The sequence below is a fragment of the Balaenoptera ricei genome, chromosome 2 (assembly GCF_028023285.1).
Source record: "Balaenoptera ricei isolate mBalRic1 chromosome 2, mBalRic1.hap2, whole genome shotgun sequence".
In the NCBI taxonomy this organism is placed as follows: domain Eukaryota; kingdom Metazoa; phylum Chordata; class Mammalia; order Artiodactyla; family Balaenopteridae; genus Balaenoptera; species Balaenoptera ricei.
In genome coordinates this window covers 110,159,140-110,186,409 of record NC_082640.1, presented here as the reverse complement: position 1 = coordinate 110,186,409, position 27,270 = coordinate 110,159,140, and the positions used below count along the sequence as shown (strand labels likewise).

At 40.3% G+C, this 27,270-nt stretch overlaps 1 protein-coding gene across 4 annotated transcripts in view; it reads left to right on the top strand.

Moving 5' to 3' along the window:
* The window catches only part of FMN1 (formin 1), a 452,266-nt gene that overhangs the window by 298,536 nt on the left and 126,460 nt on the right, over nucleotides 1–27,270 (top strand). For all 4 annotated transcript variants that reach the window (XM_059913697.1, XM_059913699.1, XM_059913696.1 and 1 more), the window contains one exon: nucleotides 2,440–2,560. In XM_059913697.1, coding sequence (XP_059769680.1) covers nucleotides 2,440–2,560 — 121 coding nt within the window. The remainder of the gene's footprint in view (nucleotides 1–2,439; nucleotides 2,561–27,270) is intronic.

Below are 27,270 nucleotides of genomic sequence, written 5' to 3'. Positions count from 1 at the left end.
TGCAAGGAGGCGAGAGCTATTTTCTGGTAGAGCAGGGTAGGTGTGTTGAGCTTCAGGCAATATGTGTGCACCCAGAGTTCTGACAGCAGGTACCAGGGTGGCAGAAGAGTTATCCTGAAGGATCTTGAGGTGACAGTTCAAATTCAAGGCTGGCATAAGCAGATTTACTCATAGTCTCTGCCTCAACCATCCTTCCTACACAGATGCACTGTGTAGGAAGGATGAAATTTGCCAGTGGAGTTTGACTCCTATTGAAGAGAGCTGAACCCAGTGGAATCGACTTCACAGAGGAAAATCTTAATGTAAGATTAATTGCAAACACGGGATGGTTCAGTTTAGGAAAAATAAGTCAACATTTGTGTGGTGCTCTCCCAGTTTTCACTGTGTAAAATGAATTTCACTCAACAAGAGTACAGAATTATGTGATTTAGTAAATGATCCCTTCCCTCTTAGGAGCATAAGTGATGATTTTTGTGGTTAGTGGTGATGAGCAATTAGCGGAAGAAAGGTGACTCTTGCTCCAAGCTTCCTTCCACTCATGCCTGGTTTTTGGTCTAAGTCTAGGTCTATGTGAAGTTCAAAGAAACCCTTCTAGGGCCATGTCTTTTGAACTCTAATTGAGCAGCTTTCACAAGAGCTACTACCAGGCCGATTTGCTCAGTAGCATTTTCTCTTTTTTTAGCTTAAAAAAATAAAAAATGAAGCCAGGACTGAATCTGATAAAAGTTTTGGAAAATAGAAAGAAATATGCATGAGTTCTTCCATAGATTACCATGGAGTTTTGTGACAGGCATCTTAGATGTTGTTCCATCTTGGCGCTCAAAGGAGGGTACTGCTTCCATGGTGTTTTAAAAAGCAGTAAAATAAGTAGAGGAAGATGAATAATAGTACACTGATCATGTAAAATGTTGTTCTGATCAAATGAGGAAAACCACCTTCTCCTAGCATCCCAAATGAGGCCAAAGGTCTTAAAGGAAGGGGGTAGGGTCCAAGGAATTCTCAAAAACACAAGAAAACAGGACGATAAGTTAGATGACTCCTGCCCAAGGTGCACACTTCCCAGAATAGCGTTTTATAAGCTCTCTGTTAGCGGTGCCAAACAGATTTTATTGGTAGGTCAGATGGTGTGTACTTGACCGAGAATAAGACACAGTTCCTGCCTTCAAAATGTTTATAGTCTAGTGGGAAAGACACACAAGCTAACAAGGCAATTTTTAAATTAATGTTGAAAAGTGCTGTGATAACAGGAATTAGCAGGGACTCTTGGAAACACCCAAGTGCTGAGGCTTAGGGGAGGTCTTTAAGGAAGTGATATCTGTTTTGAGACTTGAAAGAGGAGTATGAACAAGGAGGTGTGAGGAGGGGCTGGGGAAGAGTTTTTGGAAAGGGACAGTTTTGTAGACAAAAGCCTAGAAGCAAGAGACTGTGGCCTATTCTTTTATTTTATGAAAGTTTAGGAGAGGGAGTTAGAGATAGGGGAAGGGAGAAATCAGGCTGGAGATGGAGACAGAGGCCAGATCAAAAAGTGCCTTGTAAAGCAGTTTTAGAGTTTGGAATTAGTCCTAATGGCAGTAGGGAAGATGGAATGTGAAGGAAAGCTGGCAGAGTAGCCTGTGTGGAGAGAAGAATAAGCGAAGATGGCCTGAGACGTGCAAGACACAAAGGTTGTATTAAACAACTCGGGGAGAAAGCAAGCTGGACTGGAAAAGACAGTTGAGGTTCTGCTTGTCTCCCAACGTGCCTACAGTTTGTGTCCCCTTGGATGTTTCTCAGCTGAGATCCTCTATTAGGTATAGTTGTGGAGCTTGTCAAAACCCAACCCAGCCATGCCCTCGTAAATATCTGCTAAGATAAGCCAAACAACATTAAGAGAATCTTTACAAATATGTGAAGAATTTGATCACGTACACACACGCGCGCACACACACGCGCGTGCTCACGAGCTTTAAGCTGCAGAGGAAGGTAGGTAAGAGCATAAGCGATGGTGATTGTTTCTCCCACCTCAGTGCTGCCTTATCCAGTACCTTCCAATTCACACCCATTGGCATACCCCAAAGATGAGTTATCTAATTGCTGCCATGTGAAACTCAACAGGGACTTTCAGTTTAAGTACTTTCATGTGTTCTTCCTGTGCCATTTTCCATGGGAGTAGAGGGTCTAAGATTAGGACATACCTGACCATTTTCTCTTTGATTCAAGAGGCAAAATAGAGCCCAACCCATGCCATAGCTTCAGCCATAGCCAACCTCAGTGCCAATAAGACCAAAATGATAGCGTGAAAGACACGAAAGCACTTCAAAGCAACAAGTCCAAAGTTAGGAATAGCAGGGGAGCATTGCTATGATTCTTATCCAACCATCCGAAAAAAGATGCTTTGGAATTTCAACTGAAAGTGACAATTGGGATGTATAATGTACTTTTGTTTACCATGTATTCTAGGAAGCAGGAACAGAAAAGAGTGTTTTCCCCCTGCCCGAACCACAAGATTTCTTTCTGGCCTCCCAAGTCAAATTTGAAGACCTTATAAAAGATTTGAGAAAACTGAAGAGGCAACTAGAAGGTAACTGGCACACTGTTCTGTTATTATGATAATAGATAGGATTTTTAAAAAATGATTTAAGGGGATGATTTCTGTATGGCTCGGGGAATGGAATGGTGAGAGTTTAGTTATGGTACACTACCTCAGGACACTTTCCATCTCTGTGCACAGTTTGGAGGCAGTGTATTTATACCTCTCTCTTTCATTAGTGTTAATTAGTGCTTATTTTATATATATATATATATATATATATATATATATATATATATATATATATATATATATATATATATATTATATATATATATATATATATATATATATCTCGTTATATCTACATTTTCCAACATGTAATAGATATAATTTTAATAAAAATAATAGCAACAACCCTTTTTTTGAATTCTTACTGTGTTCTCATACAATTCTTCTAACGACCCGAATAAGCAGGAACTACACTAACTCCATTTTACAGATGAGAAAAATGAGGCTTTGAGAAGCTATGTTCGCACAGCCAGTGAGAGGCAGATCGGGTCTGATTAGAAAATCTCATGCATTGCATTTTCTAAGCTAGTTTACTGTGTGCTGCCTTATCTTTCTGTCTGTCTCTCACTCTTGCTGTTGCTCTCCCTGTGGCACACACACACAGACACACATGTCCCTATATATTTCGTTTATGTATATGAGTCTAATAATGATGGTAAGAGCCGTAGTAAACAGTCTGTTTTAGTTTAATTTACATTTTTAATTATCCAAAGCAAAATGCTGAAAGCCCTTTTTGGCTTTTTTAAAAGGTGAAAATATGTCTCTCTTGGGCAGGAATTTTCCTTTGGCATTTCTGGAGTCTTGTGTTTTCACTGTGGAGACATCTCCTTGTCCAAGAATATAAATACTTGCCTTGGAGCTTGTATAACTCCAGTTGAAGAGCTCTGTGGAGGGTTTGGGGAGCGTGTTAATGTGGAAATGGAGCCCAGCACGCCAAAAGCAGAGCTTGAGGAAATGAAGAGCTTGCACCAGGAATATTTTTACACGAAGACATAAAATAAACATTTTAAAAATGTTTATTGTGAAAGAGTGCTCAGAAATCTAAGTCTTAGAGGACAGCTTGGAAATGGAAGTAAAGTGGGAAAGATCTGCTCCCGGTGGCAGGGAGAACCATTTATTTTTACTTTGGGCATAGAACTTGCTTAAATAAGGATAGTGGTTACAAGTGAATATTTTTACCTTGTAAATTATTTTTAAAGGAACATGCGTGGTTTTTTTTTTTCCCTCCTGTCGATGTGGTCGAGAGCGTGAACTTCAATGAATGCTTCGTTCAGGAATGTGATACGTGAACTCGTGATCATTCTTTTCCCTCTCCTCAAAAACGGGCAGTTTTATCCTTGACTGAGTTGAGGAGCTTGATTTTTATTCTAAGAAAGCGGAGTAGCATCATGTAGCAGTTTTTTTCTACCCCTCTCCAATGGCAGAATTAGGGCCAGGCCAGTCCTCAGGGTGGCTTTTGCAGTAGCAGAGAAGACCTGTGCTTGTCCAGTCCCTGGCCGCCATCCCTGAATGCCCATCCTCTCTCGTCTCTTGGTCCTTGTGAGACCCTCTCGTATGGTCTTTCGAGCAGAAACCTGATCTGCGTTGGATCTTTCCTCTTCGCCTGCCTTCCCTCCATGGGCTGCCTTTCTCAGGCGTCCTGGCTCAGCCCACTCCCTTTGATATCCCTGTGTGTTTGATGATAAATAACAAAGGGATAAGAAGAGTGAATTCAAAGGACAGTTTAGAAGGCAGGGGTACCCCCAAACCTCTGCACTGGATGTACCTTATTTTCTCTAGGGAGATCCATGGTGTCATTCCAGATCTCTGAGTACTCAACTGACAGTTTCCCCAGTCAATTTTAAGGAAATACAAGACCTTCTGAAGCTGGAGGAGCTGCCTTATGAAGGAAAACTGAACGCTACCTCAGTTATTTTTCTTCTTTGTGTGGGACGTCACCAAAAAGATGTGAAGTGTACCACCAAGGCAAATGAGGAAACCGGCGCTGTCCCACACACATTGAATATTTAAACAAAAAAATGCCCTGCTAATCTTTAGAGATGCCCGTGTTTTTAATACATGAAAGGTACCTAGTAAATATTTAAAGAAAATACAGACCGTGGGTTCTCTAATGAATTTCTTGTCCTTTCAAATCCCATCTGGCGAGATGGCCAGAGTCGTGGCGGCCCGTTTCATCTCACTTCCCCGTTCAGTCTTCAGCTCCGTTTCCACAAGGCCTAGGTGTGAGCTGAGATGGAATGTTTAATTGAAGTGGACATAATTTTCACACATACAGCAAAGATTTGATGAGGCTTTGAGGTTTATTGTAGCCATTAAAGTGTCGTGGCTGCTGGCAAAACCCCAGAAAATGTCTAAAGCTAAACCAGATGTGATTAGCAAATTTCAAGAAGGCTCAGGCCCTAGTTCTCCAGGCAGGCATAGCCCTTTAAAAGAAAATCATTTGGGGTAGCAAGGACCACGCCTTAACAATCGGGTGGGAATTAAACGATGGTTGTTGGCTGTATAGATGTCACTAACGGCAGTAGAGGTTGTCGATGAGCATCTTTCCTAGAGACCAGAACTTCCAATGGCACTTTTATGTGGATAAACATAGCAAGGAATTGAGGATAATTGTATCTGCTACAATTTATTGCGTGATAATTATCAGGTGCTTTACACAGACCAACTCTTTAAATCCTTACAATGACCCTGTGAAGCAGATATTGCTACACAGCTCTTACAAGAGGAGGAAGCTGAAGTTGATGGTGCTCAGGTGACCTGCCAAGTTACCTCACAGATTGATGACCTAGCCTCATTTTGAAACTAGATATGACTCTAAGGCCTGTACTCAATGACTTGCCCTGTTGCTGGCCCAGAAGTCTCCGTATCTGATCAGAGATCACAGCAGAGAGATACCTATTCAAGGCATAAAGCCTCGCGAGGATACAAATGACAGAAAGAGTTAGTGAATGTGTGCGCGTGAGTGCAAGGGTGTGCACACACGCATGCCTAGAGCCCATATATGTACACCCTCAGATCAGATAGGGACTTAGGAAAGAACTTAGTTTGTGTGTGGGGTATGGGGAGTGGGGAGACCTAAGAGAGATGGATTATCAAAGCGAATAGTACTGCACAGGATTAAGAACTCAGGCTTTGGGGTCAGATATGTACTTTCTACTGGTTTGGTGAAAGCAAGCAAGATCTTGTCAAGTAACATAACCATAAAAAGTATTATCTCACCTGTAAAGTAGGGCAGTTACAACACCAACATCATAGGAGGTAATGAATGCACAGTCCCTTAGTAAGGAAAGCTTCAATAAAGCTGATTAGGGGTATATACCTTTTACTGGAAAACAGACACCTTGTAGAATCAGGCCCATATTGTTGAGGGGCCAGCTGGCTGTGTTTGTGGAGAACCTAATTCCCAGAGCACACTACAAACCAAGCCCTCGGTGCTTAAGAATGTGTTCCGTATCTTGTTTACTGTTCTGCATCCCTTAAGCAGACAATAATTTTGATTTCCTTGATGCTTTGATGATATAAGTAATATCTGGGGGCAAATAACAGCAATAGCTGCTCTCTTGCTCATTCTTTGACCTTGTTTGCTAGCCAGAACTTTGAAGGTACTCTTACCAACTCATGTGTGGTAGGCAGAGTAGTGGCTCCCAAAGATGTCTGAACCCTGATCCCTGGAATCTGTGAATATGTTACCTTACATGGCAAAAAAGGACTTCACTGACACTGAGATGGGGAGATTATCCTGGACTATCCAAGTGGGCCTAATCTAATCACACAAATCTTTAAAATGAATCTTTAAAAGCTGACGACTTTCTCTGTGGTCAGCGGGAGATAGTACAGTAGAATGATCAGAGAGACGCAGTGTTGCTGGCTTTGAAGATAGAGGAAGTGGGCAATGAACCAAGGAATGTCGGAAGCCTCTAAAACTGGAAAAGGCAAGGAACAGATTCTCCCTAGAGCCTCCAGAAGGGAATGCAGCCCTGTCAACACCTTGATTTCAGCTCAATGAGACCCATGTCAGACTTCTAACGTACAGAACTGTGAGGTAATATATTTGTATTGTTTGAAGCCATTTAAGTCTGTGGTAATTTGTCATAATAGCAATAAGAAACAAACACACCATGCAATGCATTCTTTCTGATTGTGCCAATTAATACCAGTTATGCAGATGCGTGCACCCCATTGCTGAGGCTGTAGGTATAGAATTTCCCAACTAGTGACACTCACCAGTATTGCATGAAATGTGAATTGGTGCTCTCTAAGAAAGAGTCTGTAGTCTGATAAACCTGGAAATGCTCTATATTAAAAACAAATCACAGGGACACAGTGCATATGAGCTTATTAAAGGCTCTGGGAAGTCCTGTAGTAAAAAACAACAAAACGGTTTAACCCTGTTTAAACCAGGATTTCTCAAAACATGAAACATGGTCTTTTTTTCTTGCACTGAATATACTTAGTAGTATGTTGTTGTAGAATATGCATTCTGTAAAATATTGTTTAAGAAGAAGGGATGTTGATATTACTATTGATTTTTAATACAAAGAACACAGTTGTTGGTTAAATGGTCATTCCTGGGTGACCTTAGTAGGAGTAACTGTGATGAATAGGTATGGCCTTTGCCCAATAATAGTGCCCTTCATACTCGCTGGCTGCATTGTCCTAATTGGGTTTGTTATCCACGTAAACAAATGCAGTAGAATAGGTCACATTCTCTCTGATGTCTTGATGCTTGAAAGCCAAAATGAACAACTTTAGTGTTACAATTACTCTAGTATCACTGCTCCCAAATCCACATTTGTATAACATGATCCTGTGATTGTATTTCATTATGAAAAATTCTTTCTGGCTTTCCAAGTAGGAAAGCTGAATTTTTTTGTTGGAAATGACAGGAACTCTTCAGATAGGTGTTGAGAAGTCAGCCTATTGTGAGAAGTTTAAAGATTAAAATAAATCGCCCTTAGTAGCTAACGAGACTTATTTATCCCGTATCCCGTATCATTAAGGGTAGAATATTTAATCAGCTAGCTATGTACTAAATCTTGCCTTGAAAATGATGCATTATTGGCCCTGTTATTGCATATATGAATTGGGAAAATGTAATCAGTAGTTAACCCTCAGTGTAAGATAATCAAACTTGTTTGAGAATGTTGGCAGAGATGCAAGTGAGTGTGTGTATGTGTGTGTGTGTGGTGTGTGTGTGTGTGTTTTAAGGTAATTCTGATGATGTTCTTTTCTCTAAATATTTAAGACTATATATTCGAACATGTCCTTTCTTATGTACCATTTAGAAATATTTGGGAATACACTTACACAGTTTTGGAAAGACAAGGAGTCTCTGTTGACTTTTTTTGATATCTGTTATCACTCCATAAATGTTTATCCTTCAAATGTTTATCCTGCAGTGTTAACTCTTATAAGCCTTCTATAAATGAGATGCTATGTGAAATGCACAGTCCTGGCATTCAATAAACGTTGAACTCTTCATTCTAAGTTTGAATAGTAGTAACATCTCTAACTTGACATTGAAGTACACCCATCACCTCTTTAGGCATAGTTGGTTCCCACGTCCTTATTTTAGTGGAGTGACCAGATTAGCCCAGAAGGATCCAAATGAACCTCTTTTGTACCTGAATATTCTACCTTCAAATCTAAGTTGCAAGATATATACATGAAAGTAACAGTTCAAGAAAGAGATAGGGGAGGTTTCTTTTGGTAGATTTTTAAAAACTGTAATCAGTATGTCTTCCAGATGAAGACGGCAGACTGAACTCATTCATTTAGCTCCACTCCTTTCTAAAAGTCCACAAAAAAATTAACATTTATGTTATTTAGAGGCACACAGTCAATACCAATATAACCAGGTGAAAGAGGAGGAATTAGGGAGGGAGCCATGTACCTTCACATATAAAAACAGGAAATGAGAACATTTTTACCTGGTGGTTTCGCATGGCCCTGGGCAGGGACTGGTGTGGTGGCAATAGTTTAACGATTTGGATGTGCATATGAAATCATACAATTAAAACTAGGTTCAAAACATAAGTTAGAGTCAACTCTCAACTGTAGGTTGCTAGATTAGCGAGGTCACGGAATAGTGATAGTCTTTAAAAAATTAATGCGTTAGTTTTCACATTAATCAGTATGAGTCAGCTATGCTATTTACATGTTGGAAAACCTTTCCTATTTGAAACTACATGATAAGCAGTAGACTACCTACTGTTTCTTCTGCAAGGTGGAAACAGTCCTCTTCTTTAGGTACTTAATGAACAAATTAAGTGTCTGGACAAATACATTGATGCGATAGTATTAGTGAGGTGATGAAGGGTGAGGCGGGTTTGGGACCCTGAGCGCTGGTGGCATCGGGGAGGGAGGCTGCCTGCAGGGGTGTTGGTATCGCCAGCGATGGAGGGGAGGGCAGAGGACTGGTTAGCAGAACTTGCACTTCATCTTGCCCTTGACCACTTTTTTGTTAAATTTTTGATTTGGGATTATGTGTGGTGTCCTTCCCGCTTCCTATTACTGTAGTTAATCAAGAGTTGACCGTGAGAAGTGAGGAGAGATGCTAATAACTGGTGTTGCTGATCTACTAATGAGTATTCAAGTTTGTTCCACTGCGGGGAGGAGGAGGTGTCCTGTCCAGGCTCCAATGCCCAGGTCTTTAATGCAAGTTCACACCACGCCACCGTCCTCTTGTACTGTCTCCCTCACAGCCATGTTGGTGCCTCCCCGGTCCGGATCTGTCCACCACTTGGATGCAAGTATGCCCTTCTGCAGATTTAGTCAGTCAGTACTGTTGAGCCCCAAACAGAACTTAAGAAAAGCGATGGCCTATTGATATTACCCCAGGAAGCAAAAGAGACCATTTAAAGAAGGCCTGTAGTGGCTATTCCTTTGAATTTGCAGTAGACACAGTTGGGAAGTACCAAGCAGTGGGGGGAAGGGGCCTTCAGTGGAGCATTCCACCCCCAGTGCATGCTATATGGGGGTACCCTTAGCGTTGTCAGATCTAGTAAATAAAATCCAGGAGGCCCAGTTAAATCTGAATTTCAGACAAACAAGACTTTTTGAAAGTGTGTTTTAAATAATGCACAGGACATGCTTATACTAAAAAAAATTATTCCTTGTTTATGTCAAATTCACACTTAACTTGGTGTCCCATCTTTTATCTGGCATTTCTGTACAGAATTTAAAAGCAATAATAAAACCAGCTAAAAGTTAGCTATTTTTTTAACTTTATTGAAGTATAGTTGATTTACAATGTTGTGTTAATTTCTGCTATACAACAAATTCATTCAGTTATACATATATATATTCTTTTTCATATTCTTTTCCATTGTGGTTTATCACAGGATACTGAATATAGTTCCCTATGCTATACAGTAGGGCCTTGTTTTTTATCCATCCTATATATAATAGTTTGCCTCTGCTAATCCCAAACTCCCAACCCTTCCCTTCCCCTCCCCACCCGCCTCCCCCTTCCCCTTGGCAACCACAAGTCTGTTCTCTATGTCTGTGCATCTGTTTCTGTTTCATAGATATGTTCATTTGTGTCATATTTTAGATTCCACATGTAAATGATATCATATGGTATTTGTTTTTCTCTTACTGACTTACTTCGCTTATTATATTAATCTCTGTGTCCATCCGTGTTGCTACAAATGGCGTTATTTCATTCTTTTTTATGGCTGAGTAATATTCCATTGTATATATGTATATATATACACGCACCACATTTTCTTTATCCGTTCATCTGTCGGTGGACATTTAGGTAGCTTCCATGTCTTGGCTATTGTAAATAGCGCTGCTATGAACATAGGGGTGCATGTATCTTTTCGATTTAGAGTTTTGTCCAGATATATGCCCAGGAATGGGATTGCTGGATCATATGGCAACTCTATTTTTAGTTTTTTGAGAAACCTCCATATTGTTTTCCATAGTGGCTGCCCCAATTTACATTCCCACCAACAGTGTTAGGAGGGTTCCCTTTTCTCCACACCCTCTCCAGCATTTGTTATTTGTAGACTTCTTAATGATAGCCATTCTGACCAGTGTGAGGTGGTACCTCACTGTAGTTTTAGTTTTTAGCTCACTTTTTATTACCGTGATGTGCTGGCAGTATTAATCTCACTGATCAAGTCCTTTTCCCTGCAAGGGTGGACCGTGGACACAGGTGCAGTAAACATGTCCAAGGATATGGTGCATGGCCATTTCCACCATCACTAACGACAGCAGTTACCATTTAATGGGCACTTACTAAATACCAGCATATTTGCTTACATCATTTCTGTTTCTTAAACTACTTTGATGTAAGTCCTATCTACATTTTAACAGTAAGGAAGTTAAAGCAGCTTTGCTCCTGATGACAGAAGTGAGATTTGAAGCAGGTTTATCTGATTACGAAGCTTATACCCTTTTCACTGTACCATTCTTTCTTTTACTGTTTTTAGGCACTGACAGTATGATCGGAGTGGTAAAGCTTGAAGTTTGAATTTAGGCTTTTTCTTATCTCTACTCATAACCACTCAACTCATCTACCTGTTGTAATTTCTATCCTCCTGTCTCCTCCCTGTCAGTCTCTTTTGGTTTCTCAGTCTCTTTCGGTTCCTCTGACACTCTCTGTCTATCTCTCTGGCAGTTAATTACCTAGCCTATGTTTTATCCCTTCACGACCTAGAAGATAGGCAGACAAGTCTGATGTGGTTAGCCAGACGAATAGCAGGGTACTACAGGGCCATTCCAAGACACTGTGTGGTTTGGACTCCATTACTGTCTCTTCCACTTGTGGACATTGCATGGAGCGGGGTTCTGACATAGATGAGAAGGTGAGGGAACTTCCAGGACTTTTCAGCTCACTCAGCAAAGCAGACTGTTGCTTCTGTGTTTGGGACCAGCCCTGACTCTGCAGGATAAATGACTTCTGCCACCGAGCATTATCAAATGGCTTTCTCTCCATATAAGTATCACATTCTTTAAGAGAAAGAGAGAAAACTAGATCTCATCATGAGAGTGAATATTTATTACTCATTTAAGCGTGGTCCATAGGCAATATGGCTGTAGTAAGGAGCAAAGAAAGACTGGAAAACTTTTGGAGGACTTCTGAGGAAAGATGGCCAATTGAACATTCGTTTGGATTGAACACTCACATTGGAATTCAGTTCCTCTTGAAAATTACTAAAATAATAGTATAGAGAGTTCTTTTAAAGCATAAACTCAAGAGCACAGAATGAGAGAGAAAACCATAACCACAAAATTTCTGAAGCTCAAAAAGTAGATGGACAAGTGGTAAATGAATTAGCCAAACAAGAAAGCTGAATTCTAACCCAGGAGTGGAGAAAGGTGAGAAGCAAGCCAATTTTTACCGCAATATTCATACACACCACAAATTTATACATAAATCCATACATATATATCCATAAACATTCATATATATTCATAAGTAAATCAATGAAATCATTTTTGAAAATTTCCCAAAATGATGGATACAAGTTCCTAATTTTTTTTTTTTTTTTTTTTTTTTTTTATGACTGTGTTGGGTCTTCGTTTCTGTGCGAGGGCTTTCTCTAGTTGTGGCAAGTGGGGGCCACTCTTCATCGCGGTGTGCGGGCCTCTCACTATCGTGGCCTCTCTTGTTGCGGAGCACAGGCTCCAGACGCGCAGGCTTAGTAATTGTGGCTCACGGGCCTAGTTGCTCCGCGGCATGTGGGATCTTCCCAGAACAGGGCTCGAACCCGTGTCCCCTGCATCGGCAGGCAGACTCTCAACCACTGCGCCACCAGGGAAGCCCACAAGTTCCTAATTTTAAAAGGCCCAAAGAGATGTTAGCACAGATCCATACCATTGTATGAATATTTCAGAATCCTCAGGAAAGAAAGAAAGCTTACACACTTCTTGAAGGGGAGGAGGTAGAGGGTGGGATGTGGGAACAAATTACTCAGAGAATCAGGGAGCAGAATGGCTTCAGACTTTCCAACGGCAGTGCTAGAAGCTAGAAATAGATTTCTGACGGAAAATTATTCCCAATCCAGAATCTTATATTCACCACATTATCTATCCAGTATGAGGGCAGAATAAAAATGCTTTCAGACATGTAAATTCTAAAAGAAAAACATATTTCCCATGCATCCATCTTCAGGATGCTACTAGAGAATGATGTGCATTACCATGAATTAGGAATGCGACAGTGACAGGAAATGAAAAATCCAACAGAGAAGAGAAGTGAAGGGATCCTCCAGGATAGGCAGAGAGCCCAAGATGCCAGTCAGGCATGGAGAGCAAACATTCCAGATTAATTAGATCAAAAGAATCATGGTGAAGATTCTTGAGGAATATACAGTTAACGCGTCTGCCATATCTGAATGTTTTGACAAGATTTACACAGCTAGCAACAAGTTTGGTGTTCCTTTAGCAATAAGTACATAGAAAACAGCAAATTAGGGGAAAAAAATTCATTCTGAAGGTGAGGGAGTTTGCGGGGGTGGGGGGGATGTTTAGGACAGGCTAATCAAAATTGACATATGTCAGCTGGGGCTGGAGTTGTTTTTGCCAAGTCATAAGAATGGCAACACTGAGTACTGGTCTAAGCAAGTCATGGTAGTGCTATGTTGAGAGGCAGCTCATGTATGGTGGGTGTGAGGGGAGGAAAGAGCGCCATCATTTTTAGGGCATAAAGAGAAAAATCAAAAGGTGCCAACAGAAGCTTGTTAGAGACATGCAATTAAGTGCTGGATTCAGCAGGTAAAATTGGTATAAATGATTGCCTCTGGGAAGGAAGAATTGGGTGAAGTTGTTGGGCTGGAGATTCATAGAACACATAGAATGCATTTATTCTTTTAACTACGTGCATGTGTAACTTCGATAAACATACAAAACCAAAACCAAAAAATAACCATAAACCAAAGCATTTGTAAGTGATAGTTGAGTTAAATTTCAACAGCAGAGGCTGACGTGTTGGAAGTAGTACTGGCCGGGATTTAGGAGATGCAGTTGGAAAATGTAGTTCTGCCTCTTCCTAACCACATGATCAGCCGTGCAACTTTGACAAAATCACTTAACCTCTGTGAGCCTCCGCTGGAAAAAAGTGGAGCTGATCATCCCGGCCTGCCGAACTCAGAGGGAAATCGGAAGGGTCAGACAAGCAGATGGATGAGCAAGTACTTGGGAAGGTGTGGGAGGTATTATCTGAACTCATTGAGAAGCCGTGCAGTTTGCAGTTTGCTCAGTTCGCGCTGGTGTGTCCTAGTAGGGAGAGGGGGGAATTGATCCATTAGGACAAGCCTGGCTAATTTATCACTCTTTAGGAAGCTCCAGAAGACGCGACTGGAACGATTATTGACCATGCCTAATTTATTAGCTCTTTCCTCCTTCAAAGCCCATTTGTCTGCAGCAGGAGTTTGCTAAGTCTGAACTCTGGTACGGCCCTGGATACATTAGCCAGAGTCCTGGCCGTGTTGCCATGGTGCTAAAAATATTTAGTTTTGCAAGCAAAGTGTTCGAAGTAATAAAAGAAAAACTTTGATATGATTTATTTTTGTAAAATGATTTCAACCAAACAGACCCAGGAACTGGGGCAAGGATTTCAGAAGGGCAGTGGGTGTAAGATGTTGATCAGCGTAGCGACTTTTGATGCAAAGCATTCAATTAAGTGCAGCACCGTGGGTAAAGGTCACACATTTCCCAAATGAAATGCCTTCAAAGACAAGTTGTGCAGAAAGGAGAGAGGATGTGGAAACCGAAACCTGATTCATCTGTTTAATTAATGGAAGAAGTTTGTGTTGTCCTTTGATTATGACATCTCTAGGTGGGAAGCATGAGTTATGTTGTCCTGGTTTCTTCTTCTCAGTTTTCACTCTGTTTCTACCCTTTATTTATAAATCAACACAGTTAATAGAATTTATTATTTTTTTCTTGGACAAGAAACAAAACATTGAAAGAAAACCTAGCCTCATGGAAAAGTCTGTGTCACAAGTCCTGAATTCAAATCCTTGCTTCACAAGCTGTGTAACCCTTGGCTGGTTTCAGCCATCTCCATCTCTGTATCCACGTATAAGGAGGAGGGTCTCCCAGCCTTCCACACTGGTTGCTTGAGAGCGTTAATCAGGATCACATGAAGGAAGTCCCCAGCGTATAAGCAAGATATATAATGCTTATTCCTGGTTCCTTTCATGCCCTCATATCCAATATCCAGTCCACGAGCAAATCCAGTTGACTCTTCCTTCAAAACATGCCTTGAATCCATTTAATGCTCTCCATCTCCACACCACCTTTCTAGTCCAAACTCTACCCCCTTCTCTCACATGGGCCAGAACAACAGACTCCTAACAGGTTTCCCTGCTTCCACGCCTGCCCTCCCTTTAATCCAGCCTCCAAACACCAGACGGGTCAGGCCACTTTGTTTTTTCATAGTCGTTGCTCTTGGAATAAAATCCAGCCTCAAAACTTATAGCTATGCCTTGCAAGTTTCTCCAAGATTCAACCACTTCTACCTCTCCTGTCTCATTTCATGCCGCCCTGTCCCTGCCTGCCCACTAAACTCCAGCCTCGCAGGCTTTCTTTGTGTTTGAGCCCAATGAGCTTGTTTCTGCTTTAGGACCTTTGCAGTAGCTCTTCCTTCTGCCTAGAACGCCCTTCCTCTGGATGTTCCCATGTGTGGGCCTTCACTGACCACCCAAACTACAGCAGCCGCTTTGAATAGTCCCTCTCTGTTATAGCCCCCAATTTATTATCTTCTATTTCTTTGTAAATAGAAGAGGCCTTTTTGGTGTTTATATCTACTGTGTTGATCAGTACCTACCACATAGTTGTTGCTCAGCCAATAATTGTTGAGTGGGTGAATGAGCAAATGAATGAATGGTAGAAAAGATTCAGCTCACTCAGATAATTGCTGACCTTGCTGTAAGAGAGGAATTAGATGATTTCTTTAAGGGCAAAGATGTCAAACAATCATAAAAAGGCAGAAGCTTTAGGGAAACATTTTTAAAGCTACTCAAAGGGAGAACTGATGAGGTAGTGGGTCCCTCACACACTTCCGACTGGAAGACTCTGTTATGATAAATGGGTAGGATAGGTGCCATTAGAAAGGGTTTATGCTAGATGATTTTGAAAGTACATTCCAACTCAGAGTTTCTAAGATAATGAGTATCACTATGCTATTTCAGTGCATTCTGCTGTTCTCCTTATTCAGTAAGGGTGGTTAAATTCTTCCCCAGACTTCATTAGGACAGCTAAAATTCCCTGGACTTCTGACCATTTATAGGATATAAAAATCAACTGTAAAATTATATCAGGTTTAGGTCTCAGGTATTCTCTGTCTAAATGGCTCTCAAGGATCTGCTCTCGCATTAATCCATGCCTCAAAAATTCTAGCATTGATACCATCTAGAAGTAAGCTTTATAGAGTAGAACTCTTATCCAATGTGGTTAGTTAATGGAGAAAAGATGGCCCAAATCAGGAATCACAGAAAATGATACTTGCATCCCTTAACCTTTCATTTAAAACAAGCTAAATATAGCATCATTTGTCTATTGATGCAGGGCTGAGGCCTCTTCTTGAATTACAGATCTGTTAAATAAAGTTTTGTGGGTCTTCCTACATATGCCACATCTATAAAGAGATCACCTGTGATTTCCCTTTCATATTTTTTTCCTTTTCATATTTTTTAAGTGGAGTCATGGCTCTTGAAAATATCACCACCAAATCTTTCTAGACATTTATAATTGTTCTCAATCTTTTAAAACTGTCTTGCCCACATCTTTTTTTAAAATGAACATTTTCTTTTTGGTATAATTTTAGATTTACAGAAAAGTTGCAAAGATAGCATGGAGAGTTTCCATATAGCCCTTCTCCAGTTTCCCCATTATTAACATCTTAAATTGTTGTGATAAATTCATCAAAACTAAGAAACTGGCACTGATACATTTCTGTTAACTAAACTCTAGTATTTATTTGGACTTCATCAGTATTTCCATTAATGTCCTCTTTGTGTTCCAGAATCCAGCCCTGAGTTCCACATTGCACTGAGGTACTATAACTGCCCAGTCTCCACTGGTCTCCCACACCTATAGTTAACAGCAATATTTTGACTTCTTCCACTTTAATCTATAGAAATAATACTTTTTCTCAGTCGTATTTCTACAATTTACCATCAAGTGATTAAATTATGTAATTACAATAAAGAGAACAACTAGCATAAACAGGTTTGGAAACAACACAACTATTCTTTATAAGGATTCTACTCAGTGGTGGGGAGAATTGCCCAGAGAAACCAGAGAATAGCCTTCCAGCTGCGACTGTGTGCCGTAGGAATCAGGTAGGAGGAATAGAAAAGAGCACTGATTTGGCAAGTCCATTAATGGAATGTTTTTTATATTTCCCATTCAAAAAAAGAAAACAAAATTAATATAATGGTGATACCTTACCTGTGTGTAGAGCTCCATCCTTTGGAGTGGGTAGGGCAGGCCTATATAGTAGAGAGAACAGGTCTCCAAGATAGGAAGCAATGTGGTCAGGATCTCCCAGCCAGGCATGGAACTTGAGTCTTCTGATTGCCAAGCCAGCGCTCAAGCTACGTTACCATAAACTTAATGTCAGGTCAAAACATTTTCTTTACAGAAATAGATTTGTGGGTGGTTTTGTGAATGTCAAAATATTTTCCTGCCCAAATAAATTGTGTATCTTGGACCCTGTGGAAGATTGACAATCCACAAGTGGATTCTTTTTGTGTCAGACGTCCAAATGAGTGAAGTTAGAGGGAGACCTCTGTAGCCCCAGTAAAGGGGATTGGAATTTTTGCCAACGTCCTTATCTTTCCCAGATTTCTGGGCCTCGGCGTGGCTCTTAGATGGACAGAGGTCGTGGACTCTATACTTTTTAGGTAACCATGGAAAGATCAGTGAACCCCCGCCACCCCCCCCTCCGACCCAGGAATCAGCAGCCCTGGTTGATGTCCCCTCTGCGCCACTTAGTAACCTAACCTCCACCTCACCTCCCCTGGCCTTCTGTTTCTCCATTCAAAATGAAGCTTTGGGACGGTTGATTTTTAGCTTTCATTGTCTTGTTCCTTACCTTTTACAAAGCATTTTCATAGGTACTTCACATTGTTTCTAGAACTTCCCTACACCAGCATACCTTGTTTTACACTTCTCTTTATTGTGCTTTGCAGATATTGTGCTTTTTGCACATTGAAGGTTTGTGGGTCATTGCAAGTCTATTGGTGCCATTTTTCCAACAGCATTTGCTCCCTTCACGTCTCTGCATCACATTTTGGTAGTTCCCATGATATTTCAAACTTTTTCATTATTATTGTATTTCTTGTGGTGATCTTTGATCAGCGATTTTTGATGTTACTAGTGTAACTGTTTGGGGCACCATGAACCATGCCCATATAAGACAGGAACTTAATCAGTAAATGTTGTGTGTGCTCTCACTGCTCCAACTAGCTGTTCCCCTTCTCTGTCCCTCTCCTCTGGCTTCCCTATTCCCTGAGGCACAGCAGTATTGAAATTAGACCAATTAGTGACCCCACAATATCCTGTGAGTGTTCAGGTGAAAGGAAGAGTCTCTCTAACTCAAAAGCTAGGAATGATTAAGCTTAGTGAGGAAGGCTTGTCGAAAGCCGAGATCGGCCCAAAGCTAGGCCTCTTGCACCAAACAGCCAAGTTATAAATGCAAAGGAAAATTTCTTGAAGGAAATTGAAAGTGCTCCTCCAGTGAACACACAGATGATAAGAATGTGAAACAGCCTTATTGCTGATAGGGAGAAAGTTTTAGTGGTCTGGATAGAAGATCAAACCAGCCTCAGCATTCCCTTAAACCAAAGTCTAATCCGGAGCAAAGACCTAACTCTTTTCAATTCTAGGAAGTCAGAGAGGTGAAGAGGCCGCTACAGAAGAAAACTTTGAAGCTAGTAGGGGTTGGGTCATGAGGAAAGAAGCCATCTCTATAACATAAAATTGCAAGGTGAGTAGCATGTGTTGATGTAGAAGCTGCAGCAAGTTATCCAGAAGACCTAGCTAAGATAATCAATGAAGGTGGCTTCACTAAATAACAGATTTTCAGTGTACGCAGAACAGCCTTCTATTTGAAGAAGATGCCATCTAGGACTTTCATAGCCAGAGAGAAGTCAATGGGAAAAAAAAAAAAAGAGCTTCAATGGACAAGCTGACTCTCTTGTTAAGGGCTAATACAGTTGATGACTTTAATTTGAAGTCAGTGCTCATTTATCATTCCCCAAATCCTAGGGCCCTTAAGACTTGTGCTAATTCTGCTCTACTTGTGCTCTGTGAGTGGAACAACGAAGCCCTGATGATCGCACATCTCTTTCTAACATGGTTTAATGAATATTTAAGCCCACTGTTGAGACCTACCCTCAGAAAAAAAGATTCCTTTCAAAATATTACTGTTCATAAACAATGCACCTGGTCACCCAAGAGCTCTGATGGAGATGTACAATGAGATTCATGTTGTTTTCATACCTCTAACACAGCATCCATTCTGCAGCCCATGGATCAAGGAGTAATTTCAACTTGCAAGTCTTCACCATTTAAGAAATAGATTTCGGGGCTTCCCTGGTGGCGCAGTGGTTGAGAATCTGCCTGCCAATGCAGGGGACACGGGTTCGAGCCCTGGTCTGGGAAGATCCCACATGCCGCGGAGCAACTAGGCCCGTGAGCCACAATTACTGAGCCTGCGTGTCTGGAGCCTGTGCCCCGCAACAAGAAAGGCCGCGACAGTGAGAGGCCCGTGCACTGTGATGAAGAGTGGCCCCCGCTTGCCACAACTAGAGAAAGCCCTCTCACAGAAACGAAGACCCAACACAGCCAAATAAATAAATAAATAAATAAAATAAATTAAAAAAAAAAAAAAAGAAATAGATTTCGTAAGGTTATAGCTGCCATAGATAGTGATTCCTTTGATGGATCTAGGCATAGTCAGTTGAAAACCCTCTGGAAAGGATTCACCATTCTAGATGACATAAAGAGCATGGTGACTCATGGTAAAAGGACAAAATGTCAACATGAGCAGGAGTTTGGAAGAGTTGATTCCAGCCCTCATGGATGACTTTGAGGGGTTCAATACTTCAGTAGAGGAAGTCACTGCAGATGTGGTGGAAATTCTAGCAGAACTAGAATTAGAAGTGGAGCCTGAAGATGTGACTGAATGGCTGCAATCTCATGGTAAAACTTGAACAGGGGCTTCCCTGGTGGCGCAGTGGTTGAGAATCTGCCTGCCAATGCAGGGGACACGGGTTCGAGCCCTGGTCTGGGAAGATCCCACATGCCACGGAGCAGCTAGGCCCGTGAGCCACAACTACTGAGCCTGCGCGTCTGGAGCCTGTGCTCTGCAACGAGAGAGGCCGCGATAGTGAGAGGCCCGCGCACCGCGATGAAGAGTGGCCCCCACTTGCCACAACTAGAGAAAGCCCTCGCACAGAAACGAAGACCCAACACAGCCAAAAATAAATAAATAAATAAATAAATAATAAAAATAAAGGAATTCCTTAAAAAAAAAAAAAAAAACTTGAACAGATGAAGAGTTAAAGTTTTCTTCTTCTGGATGAGCAAAGAAAGTGGTTTCTTGAGATGGAGTCTACTCCCGGTGAAGACGCTGTGAAGACTGTTGAAATGACAGCAAAGGATTTACAGTATGACACAAACTTAGTTGACAAAGCAGCAGCGTGGTTTGAGAGGACTGACTCCAATTTTGAAAGAAGTTCTACTCTGGGTAAAATGCTATCAAACAACACTGCCGGCTGCAGAGAAATCGTTTTAGACGTAGTGCTATTCCACACATAAAAGACTATAGTATACTGTGTAAACATAGCTGACGTTTGCACTGGGAAACCAAAACATTTTTGTGACTCACTTTATTTTGATACTTGCTTTATTGCAGCGGTCTGGAACCGAACCTTCAATTTCTCTGAGGTCTGCCTGTAGATGGTTGGGGTAGGAGACAGGATAGCACGAGGCCAGCAGGTCTGACACCCCTGGTTTCAAATTCTGGCTCAGCCACTTAATATTTGTATGACTTTACCCACCCTCACCTAAATAAAAAGCAGTAATGGCAGGACCAAGCTCATAGAGTTCTTATGAGAATAAAATGAGATAACACGCATGAAACAGGCCGAGGTTCAAGACACTCTTGGCCATTAAGGGCCATTTGTTTTCCATCATGCGGGTTGAGAGGTTGATAGTTTTCACAGACTATTGGGTGCAGAGATAAAAGACAATTATGTCCGACTCAGTGTAGACAACCAGGCACTGTTAGACCGGTCATTTTCCCTGTGTCATAACTTACAGAAAGAGGAAAACCCAAGGAAAAGCTATAATGGCTAATATGCTAAAACAGCTAATTTTACTGTGTTTTTAAACTTTTTCTTGACTATTTTGATGGCCTTTAAAAACATCATCAAATCTCCGGGTATCCAAAAAAAAAAATTCTTCAAAATGTGAGAAGGACCTTGTTTGACCTTTTCAGTCAGTTCATTTGTTCAGCAAATATTTATTCAAAGCACTGAGTTAGCTGCTGATTTTAAATAAACTCACTGAAATATCAAGTCATCTGTAAACACATTTTAAGAACAAGTGTTACCCTCATTTTCTAGGGGAGAAATTTATTCCTACTTACTCTTTGGATTTCTCTTCTGCCCAGGAGCAGGAATCTGTCCCTAAGAACAGTGAATAAACTTTCCCACTATCTGATAGGGGTGAGAAGTGAGCAGAATTTGGTGTTCCAGATTCACAAAAACATTTGCAAAGCCCTTCCTGATTGTGATATTGTAAAAAGAATCAACAGATATTTGCTACCTTCTGTTCAAGGCACTATACCTTGGAATTACAAATACATCATTTGTTGTTTCAATCCAGGAAACACTTCCCACTAATCCCCTACCCCTACCCCCAAAATTGAGTGTTTTAAGCTGGGGTTGAGGTTTTTTTTAATTATATAAGTTTCAGGTATACAGCATTATAATTCAGTATCTGTATACACTACACAGTGATTACCATCACAAATCTAGTTACCATCCATCACCATATTGTTGATCCCCTTCATTTATCTCCCCTACTCCCAACCTCCTTCCCCTTTGGTAACCAGTAATCTAATCTCTGTATTATGAATTTGTTTTTATTTTATTTTGTTTGTTCATTTGTTTTGTTTTTTTAAGATTCCACATATGAGTGAAATCATATGGTCTTTGTCTCTCCCTGACTTTTTTTCACTTCGTGTGATACCCTCAAGGTCCATCCATGTTGTCTCAAATGGCAGAATTTCATTCTTTTTTATGGCTGAGTAGTATTCCATTGTGTGTGTGTGTGTGTCTGTGTGTGTCTGTGTCTGTGTGTGTGTCTGTGTGTGTGTATTACATCTTCTTTACCCATTCATTCATTGATGGACACTTAGGCTGCTTCCGTATCTCAGCTGTTGTAAATAATGCTGCAGTGAACATAGGGGTACATTTATCTTTTTCAATTAATGTTTTTGTGTTCTTCAGATAAACACCCAGAAGTGGAATACCTGGGTCATATGGTATTTCTAGTCTTAATTTTTTGATTCTCCATACAGAGTCTCCAAACCGTTTTCCACAGTGCCTACACCAGTTTACAGTCCCAACAACAGTGTACAAAGTTCTCTCATCTCCACATCCTCTCCAACATTTGTTATTTCTTATTTTTTCCAAAATAGCCGTTTTAACCGGTGTAAAGTGTATCTCATTGTGGTTTTGATTTGTATTTCCCTAGTAATTAGTGATGTTGAACATCTTTTCATGTGCCTGTTGGCTATCTGCATCTCTTTTTTGGAAAAATGTCTGTTCAGAATCTCTGCCCATTTTTAACTAAGTTGTTTGTTTTCTTGTTGTTAAGTAGTATGAGTTCTCTGTATATTTTGGCTATTAACCCCTTATCAGATATTTGATTTGCAAATATCTTCTCCCATTTAGTAGGTTGCCTTTTCATTTTGATGATCATTTCCTTTGCTGTACAAAGCCTTTAGTTTGATGTAATCCCATTTGTATATTTTTATTTTTGTCCCCCTTGCCTTTGGAGTCAGATCTACAAAACATAACTAAGACCAGTGTCAGTGAGGTTACCACCTATGTTTTCTTCTAGGTATTTTATGGTTTCAGGTCTTACAGTCAAGTCTTCAGTTTTGTTTGAATTAATTTTTGTACATGGTATAAGAGACAAGTTTCATTCTTTTGCATGTGGCTGTTCTGTTTTCCCAACACCATTTATTGAAGAGACCATCCTTTCTCTGTTGTGTGTTATTTGCTTCTTTGTTGTAAATTAATTGTCCACATATGTGTATTTATTTCTGGGCTCTCAATTCTGTTACATTGATCTATGTAGCTGTTTTTCTGCCAGTACCATACTGTTTTGATTACTGTAGCTTTGTACTATAGTTTGAAATCAGGACGCATGTCACCTCCAACTTTGTTCTTCTTTCTCAAGATTGTTCTGGCTCTCAGGGTTTTTTGTAGTTCTATGCAAATTTTAGAATTTTTTGTTCTAGTTCTGTGAAAAGTGCCCTTGGTATTTTAATAGGGATTGCATTGAATATGTAGATTGCCTTGGGTAGTATGGTCATTTTAACAGTATTCTTCCCAACTATGAATACAGTATATCTTTCCATCTATTTGTATTGTCTTCAATTTCTTTCATTGGTACCTTATGGTTTTTCGAATACAGGTCTTTTACCTCCTTAGGTAGGTTTATTCCTAGGTATTTTATTCTTTTTGATGTGATTGTAAATGAGATTATTTCCTTAATTTCTCCTTCCCATAGTTGGTTGTTAGTGTACAGAAATGCAACAGATTTCTGTATATTAATTATTTTTGTATCCTGCAACTTGACCAAATTCATTGATGAGCTCTAGTAGTTTTCTGGTGGTGTCTTTAGAATTTTCCATGTAGAGTATCATGTCATCTACAAACAGTGACAGTTTCACCTCTTCCTTTCCAATTTTGATTCCTTTCATTTCTTTTTCTTGTCTGATTGCTGTGGGTAGGAGTTCCAGTATGATGTTGGGTAAAAGTGGTGAGAGTGGGTATCCTTGTCTTGTTCCTGATCTTACAGGAAATGCTTTCAGCTTTTCACCACTGAGTAGGATGTTACCTGTGGATCTGTCATATATGGGCTTTATTATGTTAAGGTACATTTTCTCTATACCCACTTTGTTGAGAGTTTTTATCATGAATGGATATTAAATGTTGTCAAATGCTTTTTCTGCATCTATTGCGATGATGATATGGTTTTTATCCTTCAGTTTGTTCATGTTGATGTATCATGTTGATTGAATTGCAAATGTTGAACCATCTTGCATCCCTGGAATAAATTCCACTTGATCACAGTGTATGATCCTTTTAATGTATTATATTCAGTTTGATGAATTTTGTTGAGGATTTTTGCATCTGTGTTCATCAAGGATATTGACCTGTAATTTTCTCTTTTTTTGTGTGGTGTCCTTGTCTGGTTTTGGTATCAGGGTAATGCTAGTTTCATAAAATGTGTTTGGAAGGTTTCCCTCCTCTTTGATTTTTTTGGAAGAGTTTGAGAAGGATGGCCATTAAATCTTATTTGAATGTTTTGTTGAATTCACCAGTGAAGCTGTGTTGTCTTGGGCTTTTGTTTGTTGGGAGATTTTTGATTACTGTTTCAATCTCTTTACTAGAAAACAGTCTGTTCAGATTTTCTGTTTCTTCATGATTCAGTCATAGAAGATTGTATGTTTTTAGGTTTTATCCATTTCTTCTGTCTTGTCCAGTTTGTTGGTGTAATCTCTTATGATCCTTTATATTTCGTGGTATCAGTTTTAGCTTTTCCTCTTTCATTTCTGATTTTATTGATTTGGGCCCTCTCTCTTTTTTCCGTGATAAATCTGGCTAAAGTTTTATCAATTTTGTTTATCTTTCCAAAGAACCAGCTCTTAGTTTCATTCATTCTTTTTATTGTGCATTTACTCTCTTCCTTCCTTCAATTAATTTTGAGCTTCATTTGTTCTTCTTTTTCTAGTTCTTTTAGGTTTAAGGTTAGACTGTTGATCTGGGAGTTTTCTTGTTCCTTGAAGTAGGCCTGTATTGTTACGAACTTCCTCCATAGAACCTCTTTTGCTGCATCTCATAGGTTTTGGTATGTCATATTTCTGTTTGCATTTTTCTCTAGGTATTTTAAAATTTCTCCTTTGATTTCTTCAATGACCCATTGTTCAGTAGCATGTTGTGTAACCTTCACTTTTTTGTAGCTTCTCGCATTTTTTTTCTTGTGACTGATTTCTGGTTTCATGCTATTGTAGTCGAAAGAGATGCTTGATATGATTTCGATGTTCTTGAGACTTGTTCATTGAGACTTGTTCTGTGACCTAACATGTGATCTGTCCTGGGGAATGTTCCATGTACACTTGAGAAGAATGTGTATTCTGCTGCTTTGGGGTGGAATGTTCTGTATGTGTCTATTAAGTTTATCTGACCTAATGTGTCATTTAAGGTCAATGTTTCCTTACTGATTTTCTCTCTGGGTGATCTTTCCATTGATGTAAGTGGTGTGTTAAAGTCCCCTACTATTATTGTATTATTGTCAGTTTCTCCCTTTACATCTGTTAATTTTTGCTCTGTATGTTTAGATGCTCCTATGTTGGGTGCATAAATATTTACAAATGTTGCAGTCTCTTGTTCGATTGACCCATTGATTATTATGTAATGCCCTTCTTTTTCTTTTATTAGTTTTTGTTTTAAAGTCTTTTTTTTTCTGATATGAGTATAGCTACTCCAGCTTTCTTTTCATTTCTATTTGCATGAAATATCTCTTTCCATCATTTCACTTTAGGTCTGTGTGTGTACTTTCTTCTGAAGTGAGGCTCACATAGGCTGCATATGAATGGGTCTTGTTTTTTAATTCATTCAGCCACTCTTTTTATTTTTTTTATTTTTTTATTTTTTTTAATGTATTTATTTATTTTTGACTGTGTTGGGTCTTCGCTTCTGCGCGAGGGCTTTCCCCAGCCATGGCAAGCGGGGGCCACTCCTCATCACGGTGCGCGGGCCTCTCACCATCACGGCCTCTCCCATTGCGGAGCACAGGCTCCAGACGCGCAGGCTCAGCAGCTGTGGCTCACGGGCCCAGCCGCTCCACAGCATGTGGGATCCTCCCAGACCAGGGCCCGAACCCGTGTCCCCCGCACTAGCAGGCAGACTCTCAACCACTGCGCCACCAGGGAAGCCCCTCTTTTTATTTTGATTGGTAAATTTAGTCCATTTACATTTAAAGTAATTATTGATACTTTTACAATACAATACAGTAAGTACAGTTATACTTCTGACATTTTGTTATTTGTTTTCTGGTTTTTGTAGTTCCTCTCTCTTCCTTTCTTCTTCTCTTTCTCTTTTCCCATGTGTTTTGATGTTTTTCCTTAGTGTTATGTTTAGATTTCTTTCTCATTTTCTTTTATGTATTTACTGTAAGTTTTTTCCCTGTGGTAATAGTGGGGTTCACCTATAACATCCAAGTAGTAACCTGTCTTAAGTTGGTAGCAACTTAAATTTGAACACTTGTTAAAGCTTTAACTTTTTACCCTCCCCCCCACCACATTTTATACTTTTGATGACACTTTTTATGCATCCCTTAACTAATTTTTTAATTTTAGTTAATTTTACTACTTTTGTCTTTTAACCTTCATGCTTGCTTTGTAAGTGTCTTTTAACCTTCATCCATTGCTTTGTCTTACAGCTCACTGATTTCGTTCTTCTGCTCAACCAGTCTATTGTTGAACTCCTCTAGTGTATTTTTTAGTTCAGCTTAAACTTCTGTTTGGATAATATTTTTTATCTCTTTGTTGACGTTCTCACTGTGTTCATACATTCTTCTCCTGAGTTCCGTAAGCCTTTTTATTACTTTGAACTCTTTACTGGGTAGATTGCTTGTCTCTGTGTTATTTAGTTGTTTTTCTGAGGTTTTATCTTAATCTTTCGATTGAAACATATTCCTTTGTCTCCTCATTTTGCCTAATACTCTGTATTTGTTTCTTTGTACTGGGTGTATCTTCTGTCTCTCCCAGTCTTGAAGGAGTAGCCTAATTTAGGAGATGTCCTGTGGAGCTCAGAAGCACGATCCCACCCAGCCACCATAGCTTGGCACTCAAGGGGTGTGCCTTATGTGGGCTTCATGGACCCTTCTGTTGTGGTCAGACTGTGGCTGCTGTGGGGCACTGGTGGGCAGGGTGATCACCCAGCCAGCTGTGAGGCCCGTCTGAGGCCTCAGCGGGGTGCACCCACTGGTGCTAACAGGTTAGCACCTGATCAGGTTAGAGGGAGAATTCCACAGTGGTACCCACCAGCACTGGCATTAGCATTGTCGCCTGAGTTCACAAAAATGGCTTCTGCCAGTGTCTCAGTCCCAGGGGAGCATTGAAACTGGTTCCTGTCTCTCTGGCAGACACTTTAAGATTAGTGAGTGCGTTACCTTCCCCTGTGATCCATGTGCTGTCAATAAGTCTGGTGTGTTTGCACTGATTTTCAGGTCCAGTGAGTCTGCATGCAAATCCTTTAAGAGTAGGTTTCCTCATTCCATGCAGTCCTGTCTTTTTTTTTGGACTGTTCCCCATTGGTTTTCAAAGCCAGGTGTTTGGGGGCTTGTCTCTCCTATGCAGGATCTAGAGGTTGGAATGCCCGACGTGGAGCTTGAATCCCTCACTCCTCAGGTAAAAGATA